The following is a 26998-nucleotide window of genomic DNA, read 5'->3' on the forward strand; positions in this document are numbered from 1 at the left end:
GCTTGCATGCCTAATGGCCACTCGCGTACCATCGTACCTTCGTCATGAATCACATTGGGAATTTTTATATCATATAAGACTCGATCTTTTTTTTCTCACCAAGTTAGACCCAACTATAACTTAGAAATTTTTTTGACCTTATACAATGCAAGGTACTCAGATAAATAAACTAGTTTTTTTTAAATATCGATGCTTATTTGTAGAGGATAGACTCTTAATTAGACATCCCTCCGGTAAAGAAAAACACTGATGTTTAACAAAAACTCGATTTATTTTACTAATCACCTTCTAAGAACATGACACCTCTCATCACCAGTCTCATTCATTAACATGACACCTGTGAACCTGTCATAACTCGAATTTAAAGCATTGTAAGGCCTAAGAACATATGACACCTGTCATCACCAATCTGAACGTACCGGCACCCTCTATCGTTCGACACCCAGTCGCAATACGCGTGACAGTCTTGGCTTATGAAATACCCAGTCGGAGACTGCAGAGTACCCAACGAGCGCTGAGTGCGTGCTGTGTGAGTGAATTGCGGAGAGAGAGCGAGCGAGATGGAGAGAGGCGCCATGGGCCGCGGCGAGGGGTCGGAGGAGGCGAGGGGCAGGGAGCGGGAGTGGGAGGAGGCGGCGGAGGCGGTGGCGTACGACTCGTGCACCTGGCCGCCGCCGGTGGTGGTGGTGTGCGGCCCCGGCAACAGCGGCAAGTCCGCGTTCTCCCGCCTCCTCCTCAACACCCTCCTCGCAAGGTGAAATGCACGGAGAATTCGCCTGTCCTCTCCTCGTCGCATTCTGCTCTGCTTCACTCCAAAGCAGCTGAATGTGCACATTGTCGAATAATTTTAGAGGCAGACTTTAAATTCGAGTTATTCATGCTCGGAAATGGGACGGTGCTGCTTTGCTAAATTTCAGTATAAATAAGCATTGCATTTTAGTTTATAAATAGTAAAATTGTTTGACCGCAATGCTTTGGTATATGATTTGAATACTTATTTTATACACTACGAATTCAGTTGACATGCTATCTGTATTTACTATTTATAGTGAAAAAAGAATCTGCATTTGAAAAGCGCAAAATGGAGTTAGTTACAAAGATTATTGAGCTTTGATTTTGTCGATTAAACCCTCATGAAGTAGCTATGTACCAATAGTTTTTTACTTTCTTGGTTGTTTTATGGCTTTGGGAAGTGTGAGAAAGTACTAGTAGTTTTTATGGGGTCAGCACTAGTCTGGTTGCATATAGTTAAAATGTTGTGCTAGCTGGTAAGTTTGGTTGCACTAGCCTCATCTTTTTTTTAATGGGAGAATAAACTAGTTCAACTGCTAGTTCACACAAGTTGCATAATTTGTACAGATCAGAATTTTTTGATTTGCTCTGTTTTATTTGCCGTTAGCTTATCTACTTTCAGATCAGTTCTTGTGATTCTTTCACTTCAATTAACAGGTATAAGAGGGTGGTGTACCTGGATACCGATGTTGGCCAGCCTGAGTTCACACCTCCAGGTTTTGTATCACTTCATGTACTTGAGGAACAAGCTAAAGGTACAGGCTCAGGGTTTTCAACTTTTAATTCCCCTTCAAAATGTTTCTATCCCTGGCTGAACATTCTGTTCATTTTTTTTGATAATTCAGATTTGACAATGCTATACCTGCGGGCTCCAAAGAGGTAATTGTATTTCAGGAGGTTTAGTTTTGCAGAGTCTTATATGGTTTCATATAATATTTGCAATTTACTCACCGAACTACCTTTTGGTGCTGCTAGGAACAATCCTGTGCTTAATTTAAAATAGATTACTGTATGTGAGAAAGCTATTTCATTTGTCAATTTTTTTTCCTAAATTTCTTATTCTAATATTGTTAACCATTCAGGGGTCAAATTAATATTTTGTTCTCTTCCAAGATATTATGAATACTCAAACATTATGAAGTTTGATTTTCTACCAATTCTGCAATAGCTACATTTACCCGTTAAGAGTCTTATCTTTAGCACAGTAGTTCAAGTGGCCATCACATGAACTAATATATCTATATCAGATACTTACTGAAATAAACATATGTACCAGTTGATATTTCATTGTGTTCTCATGTATGGTCTTCTGCAAGCTGTCTAATACATTTTCCCCACATATTCTAGGTGCTTCTTTTTTGGTGATGTTGCTGCACACAAGAACCCAAAACTTCTCTTGAGCTACATCTTTGGGCTTTATGATTATTTTCTTAAAGAACTCTATCGCTTCAATGAGGCTGATAACCCTCACAAATCAGCTATACCGATTGTTATCAACACTTCAGGATGGGTGAAAGGTGAGATTTCATTGATTGCACTACTTTGCATCAAGGTTTGTGCTGGTAATTCACATGGCTAATGTGGAAGGTTGGAGGGGAAAATATGATAGGATGAGTTTTGGATTTTGACTTGCATAATGGGACATTCACCTGTAATACTAATATCTGTTATTGCTAATTGACTGCATTTTCCTATTCTTTTCTCGCAAACGTCCAGTTTCATGTTGTACCGTGTGAATTTTAGGCATTGGACTTCATGTTCTGTCAGAGATACTGAGATACGTATCCCCAACCGATGTTATTCGGCTAAACACCACAGCAGAGGGTAAAAATTTACCAGGTGGTGCGTTTTGGCTGGATGCACACAAGGGAGATTCACAGGTTAATCTAGTTGAAATTCGCGCTGCACAGAACTCTCCTCGACAGTAAGTCTTTAACTGTTTTGAGCCCAGTTTCAACAAAAAAACAACTGTTTTGAGTCATTCATTTTAATGAAATGATATATCTTTAAATCGTTCTTATAGTCATGACTATGTAAATGCAGTCTGTTGGTGAAGAAAGAGGCGCGGATGATTCGTGACCTCAGACTGATTGCATACTTCAGGCAGTGCTTGCCGAGGGACTTTCCTATTTTCTCTTCTGATGATTTAGTGCAAGGCATTGCTGCTATAGACCCATTTCAGCTTCCTATTTCAAAAATACAGGTTATTGATCTGCACAGCCAGGTGACTGCTTCTCCATCTATTTTATTCTGATCATGTAGCAGTGAAGCGTTGCTGAATACTCCCTCCGTTCCAAAATAGATGACCCAACTTTATACAAACTTTGTATAAAGTTGGGTCATCTATTTTGTAACGGAGGGAGTATATGACAAAATGTTGCTTGTCCATTTACTCCTTACTGTACTCCATTTTCCAAACAGTATATTTCGTAACAGCGAAACAAATCACCTTGCATACCTTTCTGAATACTGAGCTTTTAGCAACGCCGAGTTTGCATTCTCCTTTTACACTAGTGCGAATAAAGAGCCACAAAAGGATGATATCTTGGATAGTAATCGGAGGCTCCTTTGAAGCTTCAACATTGAGCCAAATCATCAAAATGGATTGGATTGTGAGTCTTTGGGTCAAAGGATGCAGGAGACCTCAGTTATGGTTACAATCTAAATGTGTGAAACGTAGGGGCCTCCCCCCTATGGTTGTTTTGCCAAAAATATATCTGCGTACATAGTGTCACGTGGTAGGGTAGTAATGTGCACAAATCTTATCTTCTAAGTTGTAGCTATAATTTTCCTCATTTGTATGTAGAGAACTTAATGTTTACGCAATTACTTTTATTTTGCATAAATAAGATAAACTGCTGACCAGAATGCTAATGAATATGTACCGCTTGTCTAATACAACAGAATAAAACAATTTACTACTTGCAAAATTAATCTACCTAAATAAGTCGACATAATGCAGTGGTAGTTTAGCAACTTACAGTTTCAAATGGTATAAAACAGTTTGGGCAAATTAACTCTTAATTCCAGTTCATTATGTGTAGATAAAACTTATTTGGTACGGACTATCAATGCTCAGAATATTGATTTTGGGGTCTGTCTATTAATATAGTTTCTATGGGTGTTCTTGTATAGATTTCTGGTGATTCAGTATATGACTTCTTGGCTGGTACTATCGTCGGTATTGGATCAAGTTCATCTGTCCCTTTGTCAACGGAATGCTCATCCCCTTGGTGCATGGGACTTGGTATGTAAGATTTATTCTTTCCTTGTTTAGTGTTTTTGTTAAAGTAAACTGATAAGACTAACTAATTTATTGTATGTTACTGGTCTCGTGCTGAGTTGGACATTAGGTTTCGTCAAGGCTATTGATATTCCAGGAGACTGCATTCATCTGATAACACCTGTTCCTCATCAGCTTCTAGAAAATGTTGACATCATTTTTCCAAGTTGTATCGCACTACCCGACGGCCTCTTTCAGGTAATAAACAGTCGTCAGAATTATATTTCTTTGTTTTTCTCTGCAAGCATGGACTACTGTTTAAACTTCCTTATGATTGTATATTAATCACCACAAGGGCAAATAAATTACTGCTTAGGATGTGATAGCCAAATTCTTGGTTAGTTGTATTCTCTTCTCGAGAATTACCATTGCCTACAATTGAATATATTTCCGGAAATTCCCAAGGTCAATATTTCCGACGCCTTTAAATTGTGCATATGTCCCGTCCAGGCACATTTTAGCCTCTTTTAATTGATGAACCATGTTTTGAGTTGGGAAATCTAGCCGCATGATCCTGCATCAGTATTGATTTTGAACTAAAACCATGACAGTTATTTTGGAATTGATGGAGTAACACATATGCCTTTGACGCAATGCCTCTCCTCTCCTTTTGATCATGACAAAGTATCTCTAGTTCCAATATTTCAACCTGCTTCCAAAAGCATTAGGGATTGATGGGGCCTTTCCCACGCACTAAGGTTCAGTCCATCGCTAGGACCATATGGTCAGCTAGAATGGTACTCCACCTATGAAAACACAGTGGATGACCACGTGGAACAAAAAAACTCCACTTCTCCACCTACACTCTGCTGAACTTGTGCTTGTATGTGTGGAGTACGATGGATCTGTTATTCCATCGATGCGTCTCATGATCCGTTCTCACTCGAACCTTGTACTTGCAGGTGCCAAACACAGTGGATGATATAACTGCCAGGCTGAGAGATCTGTAGAGACCTGCAGATGTCTACAAACAATTATGACCGTCGGGGATAAGCAACTTCACATATCTCGGTTGCCATGAACAACCAGCCTATGAAAAAACATCACTATACCTTTGACATGTATGGAACTTCATATCAGTGTAATTTCTGCCAAACTGGCCTTGAACAACCTGATCAGATTACACAAGTTGATGGCCAGGACAAAGACATGTACTGTATTGCAATCTCGTCCTGTTACTGAACCTGTAATTTTTATTTTGTTTTAGTATACAGATGTCGTATGACAGACTAACATTACATGTCCTGGAAATATGTCTAGCTATCCTTGTTGCCTACATGGCTACATTAGTAGAGTCCACCACGCGATCTGAATTCTCCCATCTTTCTCCACAGTTGCTAGCCATGCAGCAGATTGTATGGATGCCGCAAAACTAGCTCTACAAAAGAGGGGAAACGAACATAGCATGACCCATTCTTATGCAGCTGCACATACCTTTAGAGAACTATAACGTGAAAGGAAAATAACAGAAGAATTGTGGAAAGAAAGGAGAGAAAATAAAACATCATCTAGAAATCTGTCACTTCTGTTAATGGCCGAAGCCATTCAGCTGAACACTAATGTTGATTTATGGAGTCTGTACAGTATGATGCAATGTATCCATGGCCGGATTCGCCAAAAACTATCTGCAATAACAATCAAGTCGTCAGATCAAGTGATGAAAAGCATGAGAAGCAACAGGGAAAACATAATCATTAAAATAAGCAAATCCTATTTCCATCTGAAAGAAGTAATTAATCAAGCAAGCAGACTAAAATTAACTGAACATGTCATTATGGCTCCAAACCAGAAACATAATGGATGAAATTAGGCAGCTTAAGAATGATGCATCAAGCAATGGCATAAAACCGTTCTTCCCACTTGACAACAGAAAGGGAATTAAAGTACGGCTGAAAAGATGATCAGGCGCATTTTAGAACAATCTACACAAGTAAATTGTTTCATCTGCTTCGGAAGAATAATTAGAAAGTTTATCATAAACCTACACAAAGGGCGCTTTAGATGCACGCAGTTCCAAATTAATGTCGGATAAAAAGGATTTGGGTATAGTTTCCCTTGTGACGGCCTAGGGCGTGGCGGTATTTGTGATGTTTCTGCTTGGGACACATTTTATTTGGCAGTTTGCTGATTGAAGCTAATGCTCTTCAGGAATAGCTATTCCAGCTGGTGCCACTGAGATGGTGAAGTATCAGAATGCTTGATTCAGGAATTCATGGTGATCGGGGCTGAGTATGGCAATGCCATTCAGTTTTAGCACAGTAGATTAGCTATTACCTCCTGACAATTGTATCGGAAATTAATAAGCCATTACTAGCTAATGGAAACAAAATGTCAGAATCCATCATCTATGTACCAATGCCTAAAAGATTGAACCGCGGGAACAAGGGTATGTCTGACAGGACTAACAGAAGTGACTTGGGAAAATGTATCACTTCTCCCTAATACAGCATAACCGATCTAGGTAAAACTAGTCTGTATAAAGTCTCTCATTAGCCTCTTGTTAGGTACTACTACAACAACATATTTGCCAAACACAAATGCCAGAGCAAATTAACACATAGCCGGGTATTTTAGGATACAGAGCAGGGAGGGTAATCAACAAAGGTGTCCGCAATCGCTTGATATCAAAAACTGTGCAAGAAAAGAAGACATGGAAAGATTCAGAGAAACTAGAGCAGAGCACCTGCACGAAGGAATGAATCAGAAGGGAGGACCCGGAACGAGATTTTTCACCCCACAACGAAGGGGCCGATCTCCCCGGCACGCATGCCGCGGGCGATCTCGTTGGCGACCAGCAGGCACGCCGACACCCACCCGGCGAGCACCGCCCACACCATGTCCACCATGTACGCCGCCAGCCCCCGCGGCATGGTCATCCTTTCCCTTCCTTGCTCTGCCTAGCCTTCCCTCCTTACTCCGCTGGCGCTGCCGCTGCAGTTGCAGAGGAGGTAGGCAATTCCACAAACACCTAGCCTGCAGCTTTGAAGACACGAAATGAAGACCGGGAACCGAATCAAAGAGGGGATAGTAAAAGTAAATTGCCTCTTCACCTTGGTGATGGACCGGAGCGACCCCCAAGCAGCACGCAACCGACGCCGGAATCTTGAACGGAGCACGGAGACCGAGTGTCGGCCTTCGCTTTAAGCACCACCTGACGTAGGGCAGCGGCACTCGGCGGCGGCTCCTCCATCCACCATCGGCTCCTTGATCAAGAGGCAACTCGGTGGGTGGATGTTCTCTTCTTGCTTTTGCCCGTCTCCTCGCCAGCCTTGCATTCCGTGTCCGCATCGCCTCGCAGGGGCAAACGGGGGATCGCCACGTGGTGGAGAAGCCGGAGCTTTATCCAATCATTTATCGGTTGGATTTTAGTGGTAATACTACCAGATTAGAGAGGAAGGAGGATTTGGATTTGGGCAAGGCGTCACAAGTGATTAGCATCAGCAAGAGCCCATGATTGCGTACAAGCGAGGGGATCTTGACATTGACAACGACATTGCCAGTGGTTTTACCAAGACCACGAGCCGGCTCAGCCGTAGTTTATGGGACCATGTCAATCTTTAGATTTCGGCCGACCTTTAGTGCCATACATGTGATACTCTAATGATCTAAACGATCTTATATTTCTTTATAGAGAAAGTACTCCCTCCGTCCCAAAATTCTTGTCTTAAATTTGTTTAGATACGGATGTATCTAATACTAAAACGTGACTTGATACATCCATATCTAGACAAATCTAAGACAAGAATTTTGGAACGGATGGAGTATATTTTTAGATAGGGAGTACTCCCTCCGGTCATTTTTAGTTTGCATATAAGATTTGACTGAAGTCAAGCCTCATAAAGTTTGACCAACTTTATAGAAAAAAGTACCAACATTCATAATCTGAAATTAATATCAATAGACGTGCCATGACTTAAAGTTTCATATTGTATAACTTTAGCATGGCAGATGTTAATATTTTTTCATATAAATACAGTCAAACTTTGTGCAGTTTGACTTCAGAGAATTCTAATATGCAGAGTAAAAAGGACCGGAGGAAGTATATGATACTACATCTGCCTTGTATAGTATTATATGCTATATCATCTATAGCCGGACTCCTTAATGTCCTCTATATGTCCGGACGGTTGACCCTGTCAGTGAAGAAAATATGACCCAGCTACACCCCCACCCCCCAAATCGGCCCTAAAAACTTGGGTTGTTTGGCCTGCTGGTCCGCATCCTCATCATTCGCCTACCCTGGGGGAAACCTGTCCTCGGTAGCCCCGAGTCCTTCAAGCTTTCGCTAGTGGCGCTAACTCCTTTAGATTGAGGAAGATTCTGCTGAAAGAACCGACTGCAGAAGGCATTGGGTCGCCTATGGAGAGGCCTTGATGGACTCGATTAATACTTAAAGAAGGTAAGTAGGAGGCAGAGGCTTGTGGCTTGTGATGAAGCATATCCTAGTGATGTCGGAGAACTCCTGAACCTGAGTAGGTGGTTGCCAGTTGTCCTCAAGAGGAACGTTCTTTTGATCTTCATCTTCGGAACCAAGTCTCCGGACTAGGGCATTCATAATGTAAAAGAACATAACATGAAGTTGCACATATGTTTATGACCCATTCTTATGCAGTTGCACATATCTTTAGAGAACTAGTATAATGCAAAAGGAAAATAAATTATTTACATTACTACACAGAACAGAAGAATTGTGGAAAGGAAGGAGAGAAGAAAGCATCATCTAGAATCTCTGTCACTTCTATTAATGGCCAAGCCATTCAGCTCAACACTAATGGAGATTTAGGGACTTGTACAGTATAATGCAATGTGTATCCATGGATGGATCCGCCAAAAAACTACCTGCAATAACAATTAAGTCATCAGATCAAGTGATGAAAAGCATAAGAAGCAACAGGGCAAACATAACTATTAAAACAAGCAAATCCCATTTCAATCTGAAAGAAGTTATTAATCGGGCAAGCAGATGAAATTAACTGAACATGTCATTATGGCTCCAAACCAGAAACATAAGCAGTTAATTTAGGCAGCTTAAGAATGATGCATCAAGCAATGGGCATGAAACCTTTCTTCCCACTTGATGACAGAAAGGGAATTAAAGTAAGGTTAAAAAATGACCAGGCACATTTGCAACAATCTACACAAGTAAATTGTTCCATTTGCTTTGGAAGAATAATAAAAATGTTGATCATATGTAAGCCTACACAAGCTAATGATCTTCGTGGGTAGCTATTCCAGCTGGTGCCACTGAGACGGTGAAGATTTCAAAAGCATCAAATGAATGTTTCATTAGGAATTCAGGCTGATCGGGGCTGAGTATGGCAATGCCATTCAATTTTAGTACATTACAGGCCTACAGAATGACACTCTTTAAAATGGAAACAATAAAACTTGGAACGTAGATTTGTTTTTGAAAAGGTGTAACATCTATAGCCATGGAAGTAACTATTACCTCTTGAAAATTGTACCAGAAATTAATAAGCCATGACTAATGAAAAAAAAAAGTCAGATTCCATCATCTATGTAATGCCTAAAAGATTGAGCCGCAGAAACAGGGGTACGTCTGAGTCATAACTGATCCATGTAAAACTACTCTGTATAAAATCTCTCATTAGCTTCTTATTAAACGTCTTACATTTTGAGACAGAGGGGATACTAGTATAGATTTTCCAAACATAAATCCCAGAGTAAATTAACACATAGCCTGTTATTTCAGGATACAGAGCAGAAACTGGTAATCAAGAAAGGTATCCGCAATCGCTTGATATCACGAATTGTGCAAGAAAAAAAAGGACATAATATGGCACCATAGTTTTCTCTTAGAGAGGAAGCACCGAGTTATTACTAGCAAAGAAACTAAGAGCAGAAGGTTGAGAGCAGAGCACCTACGTGAAGGAAGGAGTCAGAAGGGAGGATTTCCCGTTCCCGAAGTGAGATTCAGCCGACGACGAAGGGGCCAATCTCCCCGGCCCGCATGCCGCGGGCGATCTCGTTGGCGACCAGCAGGCACGCCGACACCCACCCGGCGAGCACCGCCCACACCATGTCCACCATGTACGCCGACAGCCCCCGCGGCATGCCCATCCTTTCCTCGCTGCTCTCCCTAGCCCTTCCTTGCTTACTCCGCTGCCGCTGCTGTTGCAATTGCAAAGGAGGCAATTCCACAAACACCTACCCTGCAGGCTGCAGCTTTGATGAGAGGACGAGTAAGCAATGAAGAGAGGATGACGAGCAAAGGCTGGGTCTTGCCAAGGGCGTTTGCTTCAATTTCATCGAAATGAAAGAGAGAACGAGAAAGCAATTGCTTGTTTACCTTGGTGATGATGAACCGGAGCAAGCTCCTCCAACCAGCACGGACCCTTTGCAATCAACGGAGGAATCTTGAACAGAGCCAGTCAGGAAGTTTGTTGTGTTGGCCTTCGCCTTTGCTCCCGGATTAGTCGCCGGCACAACTCTGCTGTTTGTTGCCCCTCCCCTCGCCACGCGACTGCATATGGTAAGCACACAAGAAGATTGGTGGGTAAGCACGCACAGCTGTGCCCCCTGACGTAGGGCAGCGGCGCTCAAGTGGCATGCTCCATCCATCCACCATCGGTTCCTTGATCAGGAGGCAAGTAGGTGGATGTCTTCTTCTTGCTTTTGCCAACCTCCCATTCCATTCCATTTCCGCATCGCCTCTCGCTGTCGGGTCCTGGCGACAACGAACCGGAGACCGCCGCGTGGGACCCGCAGCTCTTGCTTTATCGGTTGATGATTACCTGGATTGGATTAGTACCAGATTAGAGAGGCAGGAAGATTTGGATTTGGGCAAGTGCGTCACGCTGTGATTAGCAGGAGCCACCAGGGGATTCATTCCAATTCCATGATTGCGTTGCGTGCAAGCAGAGGGGATCTTGACGACGACGTGCCGGCGGGTTTAACAAGGCCGCGAAAAATCGAGTCAGCGGCAGAGGGGATGTTCGAGCGAGGTTTCATCGGCGCCTCGCTTAGTTTATCACACGTCGCTGTGAGATCTCTCGGTCAAGATTTGATGGCGTTTTTGGCTGACACGATGGATCCTACTATTAGTATTCTTGGGGGCAAAGATTTGCATTGCTACCAGACCAGTCTATTTTTACTGATTGAAGATCATCGTACATAAGTCACAGTTCAAAACGTCGAAACTGCATTAGCGTGGATGACAACACATGGAGCTATTAGAGCATCTACAGCCGTGATTACCAAATCTGCCCCCCTATACGTCCGCGGACGCCGGACGCGACAATGGAAAAATATATCGACATCAAACGAACAATGAAATGCACATAAACCAACTTCACATCATTCAAAAGATCACCACAGTTCATCTCCAGACAAGTTCTAAACTTAAACATCTAAAAAACGATAATATAAACGGAGGAGGAGCGGATCACCACTTCCTCGCGGGCTCTTCGCCCTTCCGATCGCCGGCGCATGGGTTGCTCCGCCATGTCCCTCTCCCTTGCCCACTGCCTCTCGCGGCGGGCGGCGCGCCTCTGATTCCGGCGTGCGCGTTCGGGCCGGCGGAGCGGGCACTAGCACCGATCGTTGCCTTGCGAAGCAGCGGCCGACAGGGAAGGGGAGATGTGACATCTCAATCCCACGTTTATCTTATTCGTACGTTTTCATATTCCCGCAATCCGAAGAGGCCCTTACATGAAAGGCAACACCAAAGCCAAAAGGCTGGATCTGCTTTGTGATTGTCACATTATATTCACACACTCGCTCCACCTACCTTGTTCATGTCACTAGCATTCAGGGCCGTCTTCAGAAATTCGGGGCCTCGGGCGAAAACCAAAAAGAAGGGCCCAAAATTTTGAACAATTCCTATAATAGAAGAATTAATATGCATAAAGCAGTCTCATTTTGTTAGATAATTTCAAGTCTGTTTTATTTTGTACAATATTTAGACATATATCAAACAAGCATGCTAAAAAACAGTAAATGATAGTGCAACAACAAACTAACCTCATGTTCTACCAAAGAGGAGCATCCATCTAGTCTTCGTGAAAGTAAATCTTCAATGATATCTTTGTAGTTAATCTTTTCCGAGATATTGTTTTCAAGTGCTGTTGCCGCCAATCCGTTGAGTATTATCTGCAACTCCTTTATTGACAAAATTACCATCATCAAACCTTTCCATCAGGAGCAGTCAACCTCTGCTGCATTATCATCACGACCATTATCAACATTCACATCTGCAGTTTAACTTTCAAAATCAAGTTGAGTGTCTCTCACAATATATCCATAAGGGCATCCGTTTGAGATTGAGCCTCAACTTCCGGTAGCTTTGCAGCACCAAATCATCTTTGTAATTCTAGTAGACATGATGAATATTCATGAAGAAAACCTAACATATTATAAATGATCAAACTGAATAAAATTAGCTTCATATGGTTATGATCTGGAGAATGACCAGATCTTCAAATACATGAAAATAAACTGAAAAAATAACCTGCCACTTGAAGATTAAAATACAGTCAGTAGTCCGGACATGGGCGTGTTTCTGAATGATTTTGTTGGTGGTCTTCCTGATCGAAGCAAGGAACGGCACCACAGTCCGCGGCTGTTGCGTTTTTATGGCAGCAAGACGATCAGCCGATGGGATCGGATGGGATCGTCGTAGGCTACTGCGCCGGCAGGAGCACGACTGCTTAGGGCCTCGCCGTATTATTTGCCGAGACGCCGGTAGAATCGATCGATATGCCTCCTGTCCTGGATTAAGGCTTCCAGGGCCTCCGATCAGGGCATCGGGCCTTGATCTGTTGTTTGGGCCTTTCCTGTAATGGTTTTTTGGCGACTTTTAACAAGACGAGGCAATGAACCAAGCTTTCATCTTCAGGTTTTTTTTATCGGTGGAGGCCCCCTGATTTTGGAGGCCCTGTGCGGTCGCTCACTTCGCTCCCCCTCATCGACGGGCCTGCTAGCATTTTCAGGTGACTAGCCTTCATTGTCACATTATATTCACATCCGGCTCCACCCACCTTGTTCATGTCACCGGCATTTCAGGTGACTAGCCTTCACGTGCGTTCGGTGGGGGTGTTCTTCCTGTCGAAGCAGGCTCGACAACGCCATTGCATGGAGTTCAATTGTGAGGTTGGCTAGACCAGGCTTGACGGCGACCCCATTGACCCGCTGCGAAGAGGACGACCAGCGGCCGATCCCACCGAAAAAAGACGCTTGCTATAGTGCCCGGCTTGCTATACTGCGCCGGCATGCTACGACGAAGCGGCCTAGTCGGGAGCACGCCTGTGCTAAGCACCGACTGTTTTGACGCAACGTGTATCGTATAGGAGCTCATGGAAACGAGAGCTCCTAGTCGGCGCTTTAAGCGCCAGTTAGGCCTTTCTCAGTGCTCCATGGTGGACAGGTGCTAAGCATGGCACATAAATGAAAAAATGACATGGCAGAACAATTAAGAAGGAGAGAGAACACTTTGGTGACACCAGGAAGAACCAATGCCAAGTACGTGAATCTAGGCAAACCACTTAAATGAAACAACTTGACCAATAGATGAAAGACTTTAGGTGCCAACTCATTAAATAAGGTGTGCTTAACAAAAGTTAAGCACCTATGCATTGAGGAGTTGAGTTGCTAAGGTATTTAATGCACTTAGCACCTCATCCAAGCACCTTTGCATTGGAGGAGGTCTTAGGAAGCTGGCACTCGCGCGCATGCTGGCGGCCCGCGACCCAATATCACGCTAGCTTGCTCGCCCGCTAGTTTTTTTGTTTCTCTAAAAAAAGCTAGTTTATTTTTTTTCTGATATTTTGTGAAATTGGTCAGCCAAGAAAGAAAAACAGCCAGTTTTTCATGGTACTTCTAATTTTGTTGTGTAATTTAAAACATTTACAGATTTAAAAATAATTCATGAATTTGAAAAATAGATCGTGAATTTGAGAAACTTCAAGGATTTGAATATATGTTCTTGAATTTGTGGATTTGAAAAAAAGTTTATGAATATGGACAAACTTCATGAATTCAAAAAAATTAGCGGATTTAAATAAATTTTCTTGAATATATGAATTTTCAAAACTTCACAAATTTCAAAAAAAAAATAAGGGATTTGAATAAATGTCCACAAATTTGTGGATCTGGAGAAAGTTGATGAATTGGAAAAATGACGAATTAAAAAACGATGAATTTGGAAAAGGTTCATAAATTTTAAAATGTTCAAAAATTCGAATTTTAAAAAGTCTGAATTTTAAAAATTCATGAGTTTGAAAAAAAGTCAGGAATTTCAAAATTATTGATGAAATCAAATTTTAAAAAGTTCATGAATTAAAAAATGAGTTTGAAAAAAGATAATGAATTTGAAATTGTTCATCAGTTAAAAATTTAAAAATAACGAATTTGGAAAAATGTCTGCAAATTTGAAAATTGTTCCTAATTTAGAATTTTCTAATTTTCATGAATTTGGAAAAAAAATCTCAAATTTGATTTTTGCAAATTCGGATTCATTTGTGTTTTCTAAAAATGTTTCACGAATTTTTAAAATTCACAATTTTAAAAAGATCACAAATTCAAAATAAAGTTCAAGAAAAATAAAAATGAAAAAATATGCAAAAAATGAAAATGAAAGCGGAAAAGAAAAATAAAAAAACGGACATGAGAAACCCGAAGGCAAAATCGCCCAGAAAAACTCGGCGGAATCCGAGCCGGTGAAAAAAACTACTTGGACCGGCCAATATAAGAACTAGTGTAATGAGAGGGTGTGCGCCGATTTGCCAAATGGCCTAATACAGACGCCTTAAGCGCTAAATAGGATCCAATCATGGAAAATATGGAACTCCTATTGGGCGCTGTAGCCGCCTGTTGGAGAAGTGGCGCCTACTGCGACCCGCTGCGGGCGGCGGACCATTTAAACACCGCTTCATCGGTCCCTCTAGATTCGCTGTCGCTCGCTCGCTGAGAACAAATCGTTCCCTCCATTGACTCGCCTCGCTACCATTTTGTTCCAGCTGTGCTGCTCTGCTAGTTCAGGAAGAAGACCGGTCTCTAGTTTTTTACATTTTTGAATATGTTCGTGAAATAAAAAAAAGATCATAGATTTATAAAAAATGTTTGTGGATTAAAAGTTCACGAAATTGGGAAAATGTACACAAATAAAAAATAACGAATTGTGAAAAAGTTCATCGATTTTGAAAAAATGTTCATCAATTTTTAAAACAGTTCATCGATTTTTTTAAAGTTCATCGGATTTGAAAATAAATTATCCAATTACAAAAATTTCATCGTACTTTAAAAAAGGTTCACCAAAATGTTAAAAAAGATCATGGATTTTGAGAAAAAGTTAATTAAATTTGAAAAAAGTTCAAGAATTTAAGAAAAGAAAAATAGACAGAAAACAAAAAAAAGAAAAGGTAATAAATCTTTCCCTAATAATAATAAAGCACGGATTGAGTCCGGCGGCACCAACGCGCCAGTTTTTCAAAAAAGCCCCTACTGTTTTCTATATTCAACCCACAGTCCCTACGTAAGTGGATCTGCAAAAACGTTTCAATTTTGCAAATTAACCCTTGCATTTTGCACTCCTTTCTTCATCTTATCCACCGGCTGGAAGGGGCGCACGCTCACCGACTGCACCCGCCGCAGCCACCATGGCAACCTTCGACTCGGCTGTCTCCGGCCCGGACACAGCGCCCGACCTCCGCCTTGCCGTGCACCAGTACAACCAGCTCATCCACCTGCTGGCCTCCGCGGACGACACCGTTTTCCCCGTCCACCCCACCGCCGCCGCGCGCCACGTGTTCGCCGGCATGCTGGAGGCCAGGGCGCCCCCGTTCGAGGCCACCATCACCTCGCTCGCCTGCGTCGTCGCTGCAGACGCCGAGGACGCCTACGAAGCCTTCAGGCTCGTCTCCTCCATGCGGCAGAAGTACGACCTCGTGCCGCGCCTTCGGTCCTACAGCCCCGTGCTTGCCGCGTTCCGGTGCACCGGAGAGGCTGGCAAGACCTACGCGGTCGAGGCCCACATGGCGGCCTCCGCTGCATCGCCGGAAGAGCCCGAGCTCGCCCCGCTCCTTGAGGTCAGCGCAGAGGCCAGGGACGCAGACGAGGTGGTTCCGGAGCTGGTAAGGCTGGTGACCCTCGACCGCCGCAGGACGCTGGCCCTATCCCACGCCGCCGCCGGTCGCTTGGACGCTGCGCTGGAGGCCCTCGCGGCCGCTTGGAGCCGGGACGCGTTCCTCCACAAAACCTTGATCTGGAGCTTCGACGATGCAGGCCTCCATGCTGGGACGAGGAGGAGAAGAAGGGGGGCACGTCGGAGGTGCCGGTCGAGCGCACCATCGAGGAGGCGTTGATGACGGCAACACGGGCGAGGCCGGGGAGGAGATCATGGTTGATGCTTTACCGCCTGAAGTTGTTGACCTGGAACAAGAGGGTAAGGTGGATGTGAGAGCAGAAGCGCACGCCGTGGTGCAGGATGTCGTGGTGTCTGAAGCACCTGAGGTGCCGGAACCAGAGGTGAAGAGCGAGGAGGTGGTGGTCCGGGACACAACCATGGTGCATCCCGCGCATCAACCAGAGACGAAGGCCGATGAGGTGCTGGTCAGGGATACAGACACGGATGTTGTGGTGCAGGAACCGGAAGCAAAGGGTGAGGTGTCACGGTCTCATGAGGCAGCTGGTGCGCAAACTACAGAGATACACAACGTTTCTGCTTGTTTACCATCCTTCCCCAACATTTTGAAGCTGTGGTGTCTCATTTGGCGGGCTAATTTTGTTGCTGGTGGTACGGGGGCAGGCAGTGGCGGTGGCTGCTGCTTAGATGTCTTTGCTGGTTCAAAGAGATAGATGAAGGTGAGTTTGTTTTGTGCTTATGATCATGTTTGATTATGCCTGTTCAATGAGAGTGTCATTCGGTCAATTGTTTGTATGAATTCTGTAAAAGTTGTGTTACTGTGAGTGAACAAAATCTTGTATGCCGCACCTTTGAGTTTGAGATGCAGATTTGTATTCCTTGTGAATAACTTAACTCTGACATCTTTACTTAAAAAAATTGAATGCGACTGGGGAACTTGTATCATTTGTTAGGTATAAATGGCAAGAGCACAGCCGAACACACCTATATGAATTTGACTGTTAACGTCGCAGTCTGTGAGAATTGAGTGTTCTCTAATAAATTCATGAAAAGGCCCTGGAGTACGACGTATACGCTTCACCCGCGGGGAAGCCTTGCGGCAGCCCAATATCGGTCAAAAATTTGTGTGAAACTAGTCTCGCAGAAAACTTGTAGTTCAAGGCATAGTCCACTATTCAAGTTGTGATCTAGTGTAGCATAAATCTCTAAGTGGAAGTTCAACTTCACAGTCTCCACTAAGCACTGGTATATAAACAATGTTTTGGAACTAAATGATGAGATGTGCCAATGAGACTTTATGGGGGATTGTTGGAATTTTGCTAGTAGGCCTTTGGCCCAAAGCCCAACTAAAATTCGGAAATTCTCTTGGCCCATTCATGCATACATGTGAGTGGAGTGAGTGAGGCTAAAGTTTAGTCCCACCCCGGAAGTTGAGAGAGAGTTGCACCTCTTTATAAGGTGAGCTCTTCTACCACTTGTATAAGCATGAGAAGAGGAGACCTACACGCGCTTTCCTCCTCCTCGCTCGCTTCGCCACGCCTTGTCACGACGCGCCGCGGGTTGCGGTATTGAGCCGAGCCGAGGACAGAGCTATGCACGTTGTCTATATCTTTGCTGCTCGGAAAAAATTAATGAGTCATTAATTAATAATTAACGGACGCGTTAATTACTGAACCGTTTCCGATTCTTTTGGATCGTGACGACTCTCCCACGACCTGCCCGACCCGCACTATATAGTCAGGCGGACGTCTACCCTAGCCGCCGCCGCTTCGTATGGTTTCTTACCACCGTTCCAGATCATTGCGCCGCCAAGTAAGTCTTCTCCACCCCTCTTTTCGGCGTGCACCGGGAGAAGGGACAACAGGCCTCCGGAACCCCGCCTCTCGTGATCCTGTACGGGAGAGGGGCGATCAGGTTTTTGGGGAGCGCACTCGCGCGACTGCTGGCAGCGACGACTTCGCGAACGACGACTTCTTCCCCGCCCTCGACGACATGGACGACAACGTTAACGCCGGCGGTGCTGCTCCCGCTGCACCGTATGTGATTCTATCCTTCCTATTCGAGATCGTGGTAGAATTCATGTTTCTAGTATGTGCCCTAGATGTGATCTGTTCATCTGCTATGCTAGTTCGCATGATTAGTTTAATCTTTGCTAATGTAGTTATGTTTTATCTTTTAATTATTCGAATTAAATCTCATAGTAACTTGCTCATATTTCCAACATTACTGCCGGGCATTGCAACCCCCTTGCTCGTCTTGGTCGGGGTGGGGAGAAGCTGCGTCGTGATGTGTGACTCGCGGCAAAAAGGGAGGAGAGGAAGGGCACCTTGCCTTGGGCACAGGAGAGGAGAGGAAGGGCACCGGGGAAGCGGCGGCGGCTCGCCATCTAGTTGTTGGCCGGTCGGTGGCGGCCGCGCGAAGGGTGAGGTGCATCTCACGTGGCTTTCCTTATGTCCACACGAGGTGTTGATAAAATGCCTTAGAGAAAGAGGAGGAGAAAATAGAAGACGTGACCCTTTTTTTGCATACGTGAATTTAGTTTTCTGCCAACTCAGCCTGACGTGTGGGATGATTATGTCATCCAAACTTTTAGCATCTATATCATCATTATTTTTGTCACTGTCAATTTCTTGATGTGATATAAAATGACACGATTTGTAAAGTGATGGATTTTTCCTGATCGTGACACGAATGGTCCTGCGCATTTAACTCCTCAGCGGCCCCACGGAGTTCAGTTGCGAGGCCTGGCGATAACTTCGTTGACTGACTGGCACGCGGGCGACCGGCGACTGACCTCGGTCAACGGTCATTTGCGCGTCTGCAGAGGGCCCTGCGGCTGGCCAGAAGAAAAATAAAAAAACAACGACCGAGGGCGAAGACGCGGGCCGCGGGCCAATATGGACATACAGGAATTTGTGCCTGTAATTTCGGCGAAACCTGCGCGCCTTTAATTCAAGTTGATGTGCACATGGGCTTTTTTTTTTTGAAAAGATGTGCACATGGTTGGGTACGAGCCAGACTGACCAGAGCGCCCATGTGTGCCTGGGAGAGCTGGTGATAAAGAAAGAAGTCGTTCGGTTCCAGATAAAAAACAATAAAAAATCGTTGTAACATGTCTGACACGAACAGTGCGTGGCCCGTGCTAGCTCTTCTTTTCTTGCTTTTTTTTTGGAGACAGGGCTGTCTTGACAAGCTGGGACGACGCTTTCTCCCACTCGACGCGGGATAGTACGGTCCACCGTGCATACTATATTCACTCCTCTAAAATACAAGGGGTATTTGTCAAATTTGGACATAGACATGTTTTAGTGTGTTTGTTCGCTCATTTCAGTTAGTATATAGTTTATATTCAAATGTGCAAAACATTTTATAGTATTTATGAACTGTAACTTATTTTAAGACGAATGTATATAGATATGTTTTAGTGTGTTTGTTCACTCATTTCAGCATGTATATAGTACTAGTTTATATTAAAATATTCAAGACATCTTCTATTTGTAAACGGAGGGACTACCATCTACTTCCTCCGTTCCAAAATAGATGACCTAACTTTATACTAACTTTAATAAAAGTTAGTATAAAGTTAGGTCATCTATTTTGGAACGGAGGAAGTAGTAGCTATTCACATCTTGTAGGAAAAATATAGAGAAACATAGCACATGCAAATTTCAAATGCTAGAAACCAAGATTCACGAACGAAAATCTTTTTACATAATGAAGGAATCAAATAAACGAGAGGTACTACAACTACAACTACTCGACCGCCATAGATTGCTTGGAACTTTGGATGAAAACCATACAGTACACAGTAGTAGCTAGCAAATTAACTACTCATTGTCCTTCTTCTCCTTCTCGAGCTTGCATTTCACCCTCTCGAACACAACGGAGGCCGTCGCCGGCGAGTCGAGCTTAAGCTTGAGTTTGCAGGTCCCCGCCAGCTTGTTCTTCTTCAGCTGCAGCGTGTACCGCACCTCGCCGGTGACCGCCACCTCCAGCTCGAACTCCCCCGTCTTGTTCTGCTCCTTGTACGCGGCGACGCCGGCGTTGCCCAGCGCCACGTAGCCGCTCTCTTGGCCCGTGACGAGGCGGTACACCCGGGTCTTCCTGGGGCCGTGCTTGTCGCCCTTGTCGGCGACCTGCACGCGGTCGAACTGCTGGCCGTCGAACTTGTACGCCGCCTCAAGCGGCTCCGTGTTCTTCATGGTCGTCGCCCAGTTGCGGTTGCGGACGACGAGCCGCAGCGAGAGGTTGTACCCGAGCGACGTCGTCGGGGTGGTCGCCAGCGCGAACCTGGCCAGCGAGGCGTCCTCGACGGTGATGGATGGCTGGATGGCGAAGCTGTAGGCGGCGACCATGACGACGATGATGATGACGGCGGCGAGGGCGGTGAAGCACGCTAGTGGCCACTTGCATTTGTCCCAGCACCGGCCCAAGCAGCCCATCGCCGGCGGTTTTCTTGATTCAGATCTTGGAGTTGGAGGGCCGAGAGAGTGCTGGAGGGCGGAGGGTGTTGGAGCTTGCTGGCATTGACTATGTAATTTGAACTGTGAGTCTGAGTGGGGTACTTATGGACTCGGAGGAACTAAAGTACACCGAGTTGTAGTCTTTGTTCTTAGGGCATGGCACCCCGTAAATTTTCACCTGCATCCGTCTGTGGAGAGGAGATGAATGCACGGACACGGATGCGAGAAGATGACAATCGACGCCCGCGTACATTTTGACAACTCACACTAATCGGACGAAATTCGATTAAGCATGACCGGATTTCATATAAACATAATGGATTTCATTTAAAATTAATGGATTTCATTACATTTACATCAACTAAGCGGAGCTCGTCCAGCTAGGTCTTAATGGTCGTCGGCGCCTGATCCCCATGTCCGGCCGTGAACCAAGAGAACTGAAACTTTGCCTTTCCAGCTCTGCCTCCATAACATCCGCCTTCGGAGGCCCGGGAAGTGAAGCTGTCCGCCTGCACATCGCCGCCAAGCAAGATGCTCAGCCCACCATGCTTGGCATCGACGGGAGAATGGTGGCCTTCTTGGGACACGAGCGACGGCGACCTACCGTGCACTACTGTTCCTCGTTGCCGGCAGCACCCGCGGACATGCCGACTTCTTCATGGTCGTGGCGCCGGGGCACGGCCTCGGCGATGTCCTCCTCGTTGATCTCGCCGAACAATGCCTCCCCCGCCTCGTCGTCGCACTCCTTGCCGGCGGCCGCCACCTATGCCACCCGCTACCAGTACCGCCAGCTGGCGAGGCGGATCTCGCAAGCGGAGCGGTAGGACTCGAGCAGCGCCACCTGCTCCGTGAGGTCCGCGTTCGGCGTGACCGCCCTGCCGGCGGTGACCTGCTGATACGTCTCCAACTATCTATAGTTTATGAAGTATCCATACTATGTTTACAACAATTTTATATGGTTTTGGTGCATTTTTATATGATTTGAATGAAACTAACCCGGGCTGACGTTGTTTTCAGCAGAATTACCATGGTGTTATTTTTGTGCAGAAATAAAAGTTCTCAGATTGGGTTGAAAATTTACTGTGATTTTTTATGGACCAAAAGAGAACCCTAAAGCCTGAGAGCTGGACTAGACAAAGTCCAGGGGAGTGACAAGCTCAGGGGGCGCGCCCTCGGGGGTACGCCACACCGTCCGAGCTTCTCGGTCCCTTCTGGTCCCCTTGATGTGAAACCGACGTAAAAAAATCCTATAAATACAGAAACCCCAGAAAGAAGCCTAGAACTTCTGCTCCGCCGCCACAAGCCTTTGTTCCAAAGAGATCCCATCTAGAACCCTTTTCCGGCACCCTGCTGGAGGGGGAAATCATCACCAGAGGCCATCTTCATCACCTCGGAGGTCGCCATGACGAGGAGGGAGTAGTTCACCCTCGGGGTTGAGGGTATGTACCAATAGCTATGTGTTTGATCTCTCTCTCTCTCTTCTCTCATTATCTTGATTTGGCACGATCTTGATGTACCATGAGCTTTGTTAATATAGTCGGGTCATATTATGTTTTCCCCACTCTATCTTGTTGTGATGAATTGAGTCTTGCTCTTTGAGGTTTCGTTATGTTGGATTGAATATTGGATTTGAGATCACTTGATGTTTGTCTCGTATGTGGATACCCGTGGTGATAATGGGGTATTCTATTAAGTCACTTGATACATGTTTTGGTATTCAACTTACGGATTCCTGTGGTGACATTAGGGTAATCTAGGCATAGGGGTTGACACACGTTTCCGTCCTACGTTCTCCGATAGAAACTTTGTTGTGATTCTTTGTCGCATGTTAGGGATTGTTATATGATTCAATTATGCTAGCACTGTTGAGAGATTGCATTAGTGAAAGTATGAACCCTAGGTATTGTTTTCAAGCATTGCAATACCGTTTGTGCCCACTTTTATCACTCGCTACCTTGCTATTTTTAATATTTCATAATACTATCCATACTACACTTGTATCACCATCTCTTCATCGAACTAGTGCACCTATATAATTTACCATTGTATTGGGTGTGTTGGGGCTACAAGAGATTTATTGTATTTGATTGTAGGTTGTTTGAGAGAGACCATCTTCATTCTATGCTCTACGGATTGATAAAACTTAGGTCATCCACTTGAGGGAAATTTGTTCTTATGCTACAAAACTCTGCGCTTGGAGGCCTAACCGAGTCTACAAGAATAAAGTTGTGTAGTAGACATCACCTGCTCATCCGCCCGCAGATGCTCCTGGAGGAGGTTGTGGTTGTATTTGGCATCGTCCAAAGCCTCCCGGAACTTCTCCACCCGCACCATGTCCATATAATGGGCACAGGCCTTGCCGATGGTCATGGTTGTTGGGAAACATAGCATGCAATTCAAAAAAGTTCCTAAGCTCATGCAAGATCTATCTAGGAGATGCGTAGAACGAGAGGGGGAGAGTGTGTCCATGTACCCTCGTAGACCGAAAGCGGAAGCATTTGACAACGCGATTGATGGAGTCGAACTTCTTCTTACTCCGACCGATCAAGCACCGAACCTATGACACCTCCGAGTTCTGCACACGTTCAGCTCGGTGACGTCCCTCGCCTTCTTGATCCAACAAGGGGGCGAGGTAGTAGATGAGTTCCGTCAGCACGACGGTGTGGTGACGGTGATGGTGACGTGATCTGCGCAGGGTTTCTCCTAAGCACCGCGAGAATATGACCGGGGGTGTAAACTGTGGAGGGGGCGCCGCACACGGCTAACAATTGATGTTGTGTGCTTGTGAGGCGCCCCCTCCCCACATATATATAGGTGGTGAAGGAAATATGCCCTAGAGGCAATAATAAAGTTATTATTTATTTCCTTATATCATGATAAATGTTTATTATTCATGCTAGAATTGTATTAACCGGAAACATAATACATGTGTGAATACATAGACAAACAGAGTGTCACTAGTATGCCTCTACTTGACTAGCTCGTTAATCAAAGATGGTTATGTTTCCTAACCATGGACAAAGAGTTGTTATTTGATTAACGGGATCACATCATTAGGTGAATGATCTGATTGACATGACCCATTCCATTAGCTTAGCACCCGATCGTTTAGTATATTGCTATTGCTTTCTTCATGACTTATACATGTTTCTATGACTATGAGATTATGCAACTCCCGTTTGCCGGAGGAACACTTTGTGTGCTACCAAACGTCACAACGTGACTGGGTGATTATAAAGGTGCTCTACAGGTGTCTCCAAAGGTACATGTTGGGTTGGCGTATTTCGAGATTAGGATTTGTCACTCCGATTGTTGGAGAGGTATCTCTGGGCCCTCTCGGTAATGCACATCGCATAAGCCTTGCAAGCATTGCAACTAATGAGTTAGTTGTGAGGATGTATTACGGAACAAGTAAAGAGACTTGCCGGTAAAGAGATTGAACTAGGTATTGAGATACCGACGATCGAATCTCGGGCAAGTAACATACCGATGACAAAGGGAACAACGTATGTTGTTATGCGGTCTGACCGATAAAGATCTTCGTAGAATATGTAGGAACCAATATGAGCATCCAGGTTCCGCTATTGGTTATTGACCGGAGACGTGTCTCAGTCATGTCTACATTGTTCTCGAACCGTAGGGTCCGCACGCTTAACGTTACGATGACAGTTTCATTATGAGTTTATGTATTTTGATGTACCGAGGTTGTTCGGAGTCCCGGATGTGATCATGGACATGACGAGGAGTCTCGAAATGGTCGAGACATAATGATCGATATATTGGAAGCCTATATTTGAATATCGGAATCGTTCCGGGTGAAATCGGGATTTTGCCGGAGTACCGGGGGGTTACCGGAACCCCCCCCCCCCCCCGAGGGGTTATTGGGCCTACATGGGCCCTAAGGGAGAAGAGGAAAGGAGGCAAGAGGTGGCTGCGCGCCCCTCCCCTCCCTAGTCCGAATAGGACAAGGAGAGGGGGGGCGGCACCCCCCCTTTCCTTTCCCTCTTCCACCTCTTTCCCACTTCTCCTTCTCCAACTAGGAAAGAAGGGAGTCCTACTCCTGGCGGGAGTTGGACTCCCCCTTGGCGCGCCCTCCTTGGCCGGCCGCCCCCTCCCCTTGGCTCCTTTATATACGGGGGCAGGGGGGCACCCTAGAACACACAAGTTGATCTTTGTGATCGTTCCTTAGCCGTGTGCGGTGCCCCCCTCCACCATATTCCACCTCGGTCATATTGTAGCGGTGCTTAGGCGAAGCCCTGCGATGGTTGAACATCAAGATCGTCACCACGCCGTTGTGCTGACGGAACTCCTCCCCGAAGCTTTGCTGGATCGGAGCCCGGGGAGCGTCATCGAGCTGAACGTGTGCCAAGAACTCGGAGGTGCCGGAGTAACGGTGCTTGGATCGGTTGGACCGCAAAGACGTACGACTACTTCCTCTATGTTGCGTCAATGCTTCCGCTTCGGTCTACGAGGGTACGTAGACAACACTCTCCCCTCTCGTTGCTATGCATCACCATGATCTTGTGTGTGCGTAGGAATTTTTTTTGAAATTACTACGTTCCCCAACAGTGGCATCCGAGCCTAGGTTTTATGTTTGATGTTATATGCACGAGTAGAACACAAGTGAGTTGTGGGCGATATAAGTCATACTGCTTACCAGCATGTCATACTTTGGTTCGGCGGTATTGTTGGATGAAGCGGCCCGGACCGACATTACGCGTACACTTACGCGAGACTGGTTCTACCGCCGTGCTTTGCACACAGGTGGCTGGCGGGTGTCAGTTTCTCCAACTTTAGTTGAACCGAGTGTGGCTACGCCCGGTCCTTGCGAAGGTTAAAACAGCACCAACTTGACAAACTATCATTGTGGTTTTTATGCGTAGGTAAGATTGGTTCTTGCTTAAGCCCGTAGTAGCCACGTAAAACTTGCAACAAACAAAGTAGAGGACGTCTAACTTGTTTTTGCAGGGCATGTTGTGATGTGATATGGTCAAGGCATGATGCTAAATTTTATTGTATGAGATGATCATGTTTTGTAACCAAGTTATGGGCAACTGGCAGGAGCCATATGGTTGTCGCTTTATTGTATGCAATGCAATCGCCCTGTAATGCTTTACTTTATCACTAAGCGGTAGCGATAGTCGTAGAAGCATAAGATTGGCGAGACGACAACGATGCTACGATGGAGATCAAGGTGTCGCGCCGGTGACGATGGTGATCATGACGCTGCTTCGGAGATGGAGATCACAAGCACAAGATGATGATGGCCATATCATATCACTTATATTGATTGCATGTGATGTTTATCTTTTATGCATCTTATCTTGCTTTGATTGATGGTAGCATTATAAGATGATCTCTCACTAAATTTCAAGATAAAAAGTGTTCTCCCTGAGTATGCACCGTTGCCAAAGTTCGTCGTGCCCAGACACCACGTGATGATCGGGTGTGATAAGCTCTACGTCCATCTACAACGGGTGCAAGCTAGTTTTGCACACACAGAATACTCAGGTTAAACTTGACGAGCCTAGCATATGCAGATATGGCCTCGGAACACTGAGACCGAAAGGTCGAGCGTGAATCATATAGTAAATATGATCAACATAGCGATGTTCACCATTGAAAACTACTCCATTTCACGTGATGATCGGTTATGGTTTAGTTGATTTGGATCACGTGATCACTTAGATGATTAGAGGGATGTCTATCTAAGTGGGAGTTCTTAAGTAATATGATTAATTGAACTTAAATTTATCATGAACTTAGTCCCTGATAGTATCTTGCTTGTTTATGTTGATTGTAGATAGATGGCCCGTGCTATTGTTCCGTTGAATTTTAATGCGTTCCTTGAGAAAGCAAAGTTGAAATATGATGGTAGCAATTACACGGACTGGGTCCGTAACTTGAGGATTATCCTCATTGCTGCACAAAAGAGTTACGTCCTGGAAGCACCACTGGGTGCCAGGCCTGCTGCTGATGCAACTAACAATGTTAAGAACGTCTGGCAGAGCAAAGCTGATGACTACTCGATAGTTCAATGTGCCATGCTTTACGGCTTAGAACCGGGACTTCAACGACGTTTTGAACGTCATGGGGCATATGAGATGTTCCAGGGGTTGAAGTTAATATTCCAGAAGAATGCCCGGATTGAGAGATATGAAGTCTCCAATAAATTCTATAGCTGCAAGATGGAGGAGAATAGTTCTATCAGTGAGCATATACTCAAGATGTCTGGGTATTGTAATCACTTGATTCAACTGGGAGTTAATCTTCCGGATGATAGCGTCATTGACAGAATTCTCCAATCACTTCCACCAAGCTACAAGAGCTTCGTGATGAACTATAATATGCAAGGGATGG

The 26998-nt window shown here is 44.9% G+C and overlaps 3 protein-coding genes and 1 long non-coding RNA gene across 7 annotated transcripts; 1 reads left to right on the forward strand and 3 right to left on the reverse strand.

Annotated features, from left to right (window-relative positions):
- Positions 1-512: 512 nt before the first annotated feature.
- On the forward strand, positions 513-5320 carry LOC123132234 (polynucleotide 5'-hydroxyl-kinase NOL9). The gene is made up of 9 exons (XM_044552014.1): positions 513-754; positions 1450-1547; positions 1638-1671; positions 2140-2309; positions 2536-2716; positions 2836-3016; positions 3928-4039; positions 4146-4273; positions 4978-5320. Exons 1-9 carry the CDS (start codon positions 561-563, stop codon positions 5023-5025), a joined length of 1146 nt encoding a protein of 381 aa, XP_044407949.1. The 5' UTR covers positions 513-560; the 3' UTR covers positions 5026-5320.
- LOC123132235 (uncharacterized) lies at positions 4679-7502 on the reverse strand. Of its 4 annotated transcripts, none has more exons than XR_006464592.1 (5): positions 7126-7500; positions 6759-7048; positions 5353-5700; positions 5128-5259; positions 4680-5039 (listed from the first exon to the last, which is right to left on the reverse strand). It is a non-coding gene; the product is annotated as an uncharacterized lncRNA (long non-coding RNA). The 4 variants fall into 4 exon arrangements; XR_006464591.1 differs by having other exon boundaries at positions 4681-5029; XR_006464590.1 differs by having other exon boundaries at positions 4679-5039; positions 5128-5700; positions 7126-7502.
- Positions 7503-8654: 1152 nt separating this feature from the next.
- On the reverse strand, positions 8655-10803 carry LOC123132236 (uncharacterized). Its single transcript, XM_044552015.1, has 3 exons — positions 10386-10803; positions 9962-10255; positions 8655-8914 (listed from the first exon to the last, which is right to left on the reverse strand). Exons 1-3 carry the CDS (start codon positions 10655-10657, stop codon positions 8911-8913), a joined length of 570 nt encoding a protein of 189 aa, XP_044407950.1. The 5' UTR covers positions 10658-10803; the 3' UTR covers positions 8655-8910.
- Positions 10804-19818: 9015 nt separating this feature from the next.
- On the reverse strand, positions 19819-23008 carry LOC123129481 (uncharacterized). Its single transcript, XM_044549628.1, has 3 exons — positions 22883-23008; positions 21275-21401; positions 19819-20739 (listed from the first exon to the last, which is right to left on the reverse strand). Exons 1-3 carry the CDS (start codon positions 23006-23008, stop codon positions 20003-20005), a joined length of 990 nt encoding a protein of 329 aa, XP_044405563.1. The 3' UTR covers positions 19819-20002.
- Positions 23009-26998: the final 3990 nt, after the last annotated feature.

Source organism: Triticum aestivum, chromosome 6A (assembly GCF_018294505.1).
Source record: "Triticum aestivum cultivar Chinese Spring chromosome 6A, IWGSC CS RefSeq v2.1, whole genome shotgun sequence".
In the NCBI taxonomy this organism is placed as follows: Eukaryota; Viridiplantae; Streptophyta; class Magnoliopsida; order Poales; family Poaceae; genus Triticum; species Triticum aestivum.